Source organism: Nicotiana sylvestris, chromosome 2 (assembly GCF_000393655.2).
Source record: "Nicotiana sylvestris chromosome 2, ASM39365v2, whole genome shotgun sequence".
NCBI classification, from domain to species: domain Eukaryota; kingdom Viridiplantae; phylum Streptophyta; class Magnoliopsida; order Solanales; family Solanaceae; genus Nicotiana; species Nicotiana sylvestris.
In genome coordinates, this window is record NC_091058.1 from 209,816,581 (window position 1) to 209,824,443 (window position 7,863).

Sequence of the window (7,863 nt, forward strand, 5' to 3'; positions counted from 1 at the left end):
GTGGGGGATGGGGCCACGTCCAATACCATGCAATCTAACTTAGGCGGATTAATCAATGCTTGAAACTTGTTTCCAGTCATGGGGGAAAAAGATGGGCTAGGATTTTTTGCAATGTAATTATTAGAAGAAATCCTATTGGGAAAATTAAGAAGCATTAGCTTATCAGTGGATTTAACACTTAATGAGGTAGAAGAGAGAGTACCTGACAAAAGCTTGATTTGCTCATTAGATTTACCTGGGGTGTTCTTGTGATTGACCTTCTTTTTTGTTGGAAATTTCACCGTTTGCCACACTTCTTCCTTAGTGGATTGAAGTGAATCTTCATTAACACCTTGTGCTGTTGCTTTATGGTCCTTGGATTGGTTAGCAGTAGAGTCCAAGTCTGTTGGAGAAGAGGCATTAACAATTATTTTATACTGACATTTGGATTGGACATGCCAAGTCTTCCACATTTAATACATAAAATATTCCCATCTTCATAGTGTATAACTTGTTTGTGTGATCCAATGAAGATAAAAGATGTTACTGAGACATCCAAAGGCAACTCAACACATAGTCTAGCATATCTTCCTCTACGAGTTGAGGAAGTGCATGCATCAATTTTTAAGAGTTTGCTAATTTTGTTACCAATCTTTTTTAAGATTAGTTCATCATAAAATTCCGTAGGTAATTGGGGAAGGCGAATCCAAACTGTAGTTTTTGATATTCTTGCTTCCGATGCAAGAAAATTTGGTTCCCATTTTTGGACCGATAGAAAATGACCAAAGATGAACCAAGGACCCATATGTAGGGCTTTTTGCATAGTTTCCTCATTACTGAATTCAGTGATGTAGTAATCACACCCTAAATCAATCAAAGAGAAGTTTTCCTTTGTTTTCCACAGTTCATGTAATTTCCTTTTGAGCAAGTGGCGTAGGATTCTTCTCCCTTGAAGCTTAACTATAGTCGAGAACTTCCATGGTTGATATATTCGATGAATATCCTCTTGAGTTAACTGAACTTGCTGGATGTTTGAGGGGCACATGAGGTCTTCTTTCCCAATCTCATGTGATTCAGATGGATAATGGATATTTGTATCAATAATCCTGTGATTCAGATGGATAATGGGTATTTGTATCGATAATCATGTTGACTGAAGCTTCTTGTTCACCTTGTACCAACTTATCTTTGAAACTGACAATGGGCAATTTGGATTTATCAAGAGATTGATTGATAATGATATCCGGGGGTTTAGGAGGAGGAATTTGATGAACTTTATCTAAGTCCATTTAAGGAAGTGAGATGAATATTGAGGATTCATGTGATTCTAGCTTGTTTGGAATTGAGACATAATTGTAATGCAAAATATTCGGATATCTTCATTGCAATTGTAAGTTACATGCCATAGCATGATGGATGGAAATTGATAAAAATATTAAGTACTATATTTAATTACTCATTTCATTGAAAATGAACAACTTAACCAAGTGCCAACAGATAATAGGTTGCGTTTTCATTTTACTTATTTGGCTCTAGTGGTGTTGGTAATCGGTACTTCTTTTAATTTATGTATTTAATTGAGGACTACAAAGTAACTGAGGAAATTTGGAAAATATTCATTCTGAAAAAAATTAGATAAAAATATTAGCACATGGATTTGAAGTTTTAAACACATGAAATCCTCCTCACTTTGAATCACCTGTTTTACGGGTGTTCAAAATATAATATATGATCATATAAATTGGTAGTCTAACCACTGCTTGGATTCACTCTTTATCAGGTCAAGCTTGAAGTTACAGATAAATATGAAGAAACATGTATTACCAAAAGCACAGTTGAGTATGAATCAAGGAAGAAGCAGCTGCCAATGTCTCATTTGTTAGCATCCTTTTGTGGCTATAATGAATTTGGTTGCCAAGATTCTAACTCAAGACAAAGATAGTCAAATTTATGATCCAGAGTCAGTAGGTTTAAAATGAGCATGAGCATGAATAAGATCTTATTATATGTATGCATTTTAAGTTTCTTTCCGCATATATATATATATACATAGTTCGAGCCAAAAGGAACTCGTCTATTTGAACCCACAAAATTCGTCCTAGATCCGCCTATGAGTTTGTGAAGGCTGCCCAGGAGTTTACATTAGTAGAATGAAGGAAAGAACTTCAAAATCACACAAAAAGGCAAATTAGCACAATGTTATAGTAGTGTTAGTTTGTCTTTTTTGCCCTATAAAAGAAAAAATGTACCAGAGTTTAGGGAAGAGTTGGTTTTAGTTGGTCCATTGACAGTAACTTGAAGTAGTAGAGTATACCCTCACTATTGATAAGATCTATATGCCACAAACAGAAATTCAGACACTTTCTTTCGAGGTAAATTACACTGATAGAGTAAAAAGAATTTTACAATGTCAGTGCATGAGTTAAATAACATAACTAATGAAACCATCTTTTAAAGGCACAGACAGGAAAGAGTATGTCGTTGATTGTGACAATCAAACTTAACTGAATAAAAGTATCTTCAATCATACTTCCCTTCCACTCTCCAAATACACTTCCTCCACAGGTCATATAAACGATGGCTTAATCCTGTCAAAGAAGGCAGTTAGCCATATTATAATAGCCATGAAATGCTCTTATCTGCAAAGGTTGCAAAACTTAACGAGGTGGTTTCGCTGGAGGGATCAAGGAAAATAGTCCCAGCATAAAAATAATACAATGTTTGGTTGGTGGAATTAGAAAAATAAGTTCATGCATAACTAATGGAGTCTGTGGTTGACCGTATAAGTAAAATATTTCCGCATAACTAATACTACAGCGTTTGGTTAGCGATATTAAATGGTACATGCATAAGTTATGCAGAAATCTATATAATATGTTATGCGAGATAAAATATGGAATAAGAATACGTGTACTAATATAGGGATTAAAAATACTTAAAGACCAAGATGTCATCATTCACTGCATAACAATCCTCCATTATGTTTTACCGTCTAACAACCCCTTTATTATTGTTCACTGCATAAACCATCCCTACAGCATAACTCGCACGTGAACCAAATCACCACTTAGCACTTTCCTTGTGTAAGGAGAAGATTACAACACAAGCACACAAAAACGATCCTACTCCATTTATTCACCCCCCCCCCCCCACACACACACACCAACAAAAAACAACCAAAGAGTAAATAATTGAAAATTGAAGGAACGGAAAAGATCAGAAGCAAGTTCATATGGAATAACCCAATAAACACAGCAAACATCCTAGTCACGTATAGTTAATTGGTTGAGACAAAATCCATTAAAAACCATTAGATAATCAGTTATACTTAACTATTATCAAGATTGGTGCAACAGAAATCACCCAATTCTAAACTCCTTATAAACAATGAATATCATCTTTACTGCTAGACTAAAGAATGGAGGTTCACAAACAAATATCGTGCAAAAGATCAACTAATAAAACCATCTTTTTAGAGTGAACAAGAACTTCTTTATTATCTCTTCAAGCAAGAAGGAAGAAAAGGTAAAACCAACAATTAAACTGAAAAAAAGTCGGAGTGACACACATAGCCACTTCAAAATGTTTCTTCTGTGCACGCAATGTAGAAGATCCCACGGGTTTTGCACACAGATACTACATGTTCCAGACCAATTCAATAACCTTCTTCAATTATTTTTATTGTCCAATTTACTTTTTATCTAATGGCGATCGGAATTAATTCTGAGATACTTCTTTTCCAAATTTCAGACATTAACTCCCAGCTTAGGCAAATATTGTGAAACAGGCCAAAATGTTTGGAACGCATAGAAAGGTCATAGAGCAAACCCCCCCACCCCCCACCCCACCCCCACCCCCCCCCCCAAAAAAAAAGGAAAAAGTTTCGAGGGAGCAGTAGACAAACCTTTGACTTAACTTGTGGTTGGAAGATACACTCTTATGGTGTCTCTCATAGTGATTTTTCTCCTACATGTAGGACATTTATGTTGAGCAGCTATCGACGCTTTTATGCATGCCTTGCAGAAAATGTGACCACATTTAGTCGACATCTCCTCAACTAATGGACCCATGCACACTGGACAGCTGAATGCGGGCTCTTTCGGTTTTGGTGGTATTGCACTTTTTACATCGACAATCTGGCATGGGAAACAAAACCAAAAAGAAAATATTTACTTTGCATAAAGATTAAGTAACAGTCTGAACCAGGTCATATGTGTACTGATAAAACTGAATTCTCTGAAAGTTGACTTTGACAATTAGATGAAAAAGACAGAGAGAAATCCAAGCTTGAACCCACTTCATAACTATAAGCTATTTAGACTTCTGCATTATAACACAAGTTAAGCAAGCCAAGTATTGTACACTTGAAATATCAGCAAAAAGCCAGAAACTAGTCAAAAGGCCAGCAAAGAACTCAAAGATACAATGACTTATAAAAAGTCTTTTATATACTGTATAAAGAACGCTTAGAGGTAGTAAGGCTGCAGTCACAAAAGCAACAAGTCCCTTACCTAAAATTGGAACTTTAATATATCAACGCAATTGCAGATCATACAAGTCAAACGATATGAGACAGAACGTCACAACCAAACTTCCACTGCATAACGAAATTAATCAGACTAACGTTTCAAAACACGAGGCGGTGGATCCATTGAAATATATCTTTTGCAAAGGAAATTACAGATCACATTAGAAACAAGAATTTCAGCTGTAGTACATGGCATGTAATTACCTTTGGACAGCTATGTCCTTCTAGGTCTATGCGAATGCCACCACTGTTTGTTGCTTGATCTGTAGAGACTCTTCTACGCCTGTTGCGACTGTTACTTGAGGCCCTAGATGAAAGGCCCTCTGCAATAGCTATGAACCAACCAAATCAAATCACAAAGGGGCATGGAAGAGATAAGTAAACCAAGTTTTCCATTGAAAAGAACTGCCCAAACATACAACAGGTACAAAGCGAATTAAAAACCACAGCTTAAGTTCTCTATGTAGACCTCTCATAAACAAGGTTATTATATAACCATGGTTAAGTGATATGTATTACTCACTATAACTTTTAACTGCTAATGTTAAATTGCTTGGTTCGGTGTAAACACAGGATGCAACTAAGTTTTAATCCCTGTGTAGACCCTGCTATCTACACGCTCCTCCTTTCACCAACCACAAAAGGATTAGAAAACATTCTAAAGAAAATTCTGTTGATACTGGCAAAGTTATGTCACTTCAAGGTTCATTATAATTCTAATTCTTCTTGTACCATTATCCTGCTTTGCGTTTATCTTGGATAGAAAGAAGCATTAAATAACTTCTCCAATCAATTTGAACAGATTGGAAAATTAAATAACTCCTCCTTTCACCAACCACAAAAGGATTAGAAAACATTCTAAAGAAAATTCTGTTGATACTGGCAAAGTTATGTCACTTCAAGGTTCATTATAATTCTAATTCTTCTTGTACCATTATCCTGCTTTGCGTTTATCTTGGATAGAAAGAAGCATTAAATAACTTCTCCAATCAATTTGAACAGATACTCCTAGAATGAACAAAAAATGGTACATTGAACTGGTATCCTCAAGGAAATAGGAGATTTTTGCAGAGTCCAGAATATCTGAATTTGAAAAGAAAAAAAAAGATGATGAAAGATCAACTTGCTCCACCCATAAAGAGAATACTATATATACAGCCTCATATCCACTTAACCATTAAAAGAAGAAAGAGAGAGGTTCCTCTAAGCTATTCTGGTTAGATAATTCCTATCTCCAGCAAATAAAAAGGTTCCATAGCTAAAAATCAATACACTACCTAGCTGTAAGAGGCTTAAGAGAAGAATAAATTACCAGAATCCACATCAACCACAATAACCCGTCCTCGATTCCTTCTGGAGTTGTTCTTAGCCTAATAAAAATGAGAAGATCTCTCACATAATTAAGACTTGATGTGAAACATCAGCCATAATTCACCACTAAACAAACTTAACGAAGGAAAAGCAGTTAGAATAGCAAGGGAGAGTACATACTTCTGCAAACGCCCTAGGGGATGATATAATCACATCATCATCAAGAGCCTCAACATCAATTGCTGCAGGTGTCAAAGAGGCACCTCTTTGTCCATGCGTCGCATCCCCGAACACAACAGGCACAGAAGTTCCTTCCTGATCTCTGTTCTCAGATGGGGGTGCAACATTTAGATCAACATTTACTACAGTACTCCTTTGAGATCGGGACCTCGTACGCCTAATTAGCTGTGACCCTCTATCTCGTGTGCTCATGCTATTCTCAGTTCTGCTCTCCAGGGGTTAGCTAGGGGTTAGCTTCGACAGTATAGATTCCTAAGAAGATGTCAAGTGAAATTATATAACTAGAACTGGGAAAGACAGATAAATTTGAAAGTTATGCTAGGGTTTATTTTCATCATAATCCGTTATCTCAAAACCCAAGGGACAACAAGAACTAGTAGTAATTCAAGTATCTCAAGTTTACTAAATGAACTTCTGCATAAACTCTTAAGGTGGACCTTTAACATAAACCGAGGCACGCAATGGGCAGACTTGCAAGTTTGTATGCTTTCAAGTATTTTAGCAAATTGAAAGTTACATTCTTGAGCTGCAATTGATGGAAAGTGAAGCACAAATATCGAAGTTGATCGCATTGTGAGAGTGTCACTAGAACCCTTCACAGTTCAAACTCCTTCTGCCAACCATAATCAAGCACTCAAGCTTAATATTGAGCACAGTACAACTGAATCAAATAGCTTTTTGTTTAGAACTTTGAGTTTAAAAAGTTATATGAGTCTTACACAAAGAATCATCACTTAAAATCGAAATGTTTAAACAAAAACTCAGCAATTTGGCAACATTTTAGCAGAAACCACAACTTAATATCAACTCCCTCAATCCCAAACTAGTGTGTTGGCTATATAAATCCAGTGTATCTGTTCCACTCTATTCGTCCCTATTCAGAGGTTTCAACACAGTTGACTATTTTTATACTGAAAACCTACAGCAACCCTTAAACATGCTATATTTACAAAGCTCAAAACACACCTAACAACTACAGCCACAAGTAGTCCGCTTTCAACTCATACTTAATAAAAAAAAAGTTTCAGTAAACATAACAACAACAACAACAACTACTACTACTATGCCTCAATCCCAATCAAGTTGGGATCAGCTATATGAATCTTCACCGACCATGTTACTCCATTTAAACTATATCTCAGGCCTATACTATAAGGAATAAAAATAGAAGTTCTACAAGTCCTTTATATTTTCTACTGACAGTATAAATTTACAGATCACAAGAGATATGCTATTGTTGGCTAAAATCGAAAAACTTAGAACACAAGACAAGTAAGGCGATAATTTCAAAACGAAAAAAATTTAAAAAATCGGAGTGAAAATCGAACCTTGAATTTGGCTAAAATCAGATAATTCAGTGGTCTTTAGTGTCTAGGGTTTGAGAGAGAGAGAGAGAGACTGAGACAGACAGAGAGGAATGAAGACGTTTGGGTTTTGGGCTCTGTGATGAGATCACGAAACACAGCAACGGTTCGTAAAATTCTATTTCAAATACTTGAAACACATAGTATCTATTTAGATAATAATACTTTGGAATTTTTTTTGATAACCGTGATGTCCGGGTCAGCTTATGCGCACCTCAACTATTGCACAGGATACCTGCCACCTCCCACCCTAGTGTGTGTTTTGTTTCCGCTCGGATTTGAACCTGAGACCTCATAGTTCTCACTGACTTTATTGACCACTAAGTCACACCCTTGAGTGCAATATTTTGAAAAATCTAAAATAAATATTTTAAAATTTTAAACTATTTTTCAGCTTCAACTTATACTTTTTTCTTTTAAATTTGGCAAAATACATATTTT

General features: G+C 35.9%; 1 protein-coding gene across 3 annotated transcripts; it reads right to left on the bottom strand.

Annotated features, from left to right (window-relative positions):
• Positions 1-2,316: 2,316 nt before the first annotated feature.
• On the bottom strand, positions 2,317-7,541 carry LOC104218089 (uncharacterized). Of its 3 annotated transcripts, none has more exons than XM_009768489.2 (6): positions 7,387-7,541; positions 5,999-6,263; positions 5,820-5,877; positions 4,712-4,839; positions 3,884-4,115; positions 2,317-2,567 (listed from the first exon to the last, which is right to left on the bottom strand). In XM_009768489.2, the coding sequence occupies exons 2-5, from the start codon at positions 6,248-6,250 to the stop codon at positions 3,891-3,893; spliced, it is 663 nt and encodes a 220-aa protein (XP_009766791.1). In that variant the 5' UTR covers positions 6,251-6,263; positions 7,387-7,541; the 3' UTR covers positions 2,317-2,567; positions 3,884-3,890. The 3 variants fall into 3 exon arrangements, with proteins under 3 accessions (XP_009766791.1, XP_009766792.1, XP_009766790.1); XM_009768490.2 differs by having other exon boundaries at positions 4,712-4,830; positions 5,999-6,310; positions 7,387-7,538; XM_009768488.2 differs by having other exon boundaries at positions 5,999-6,310; positions 7,387-7,538.
• Positions 7,542-7,863: the final 322 nt, after the last annotated feature.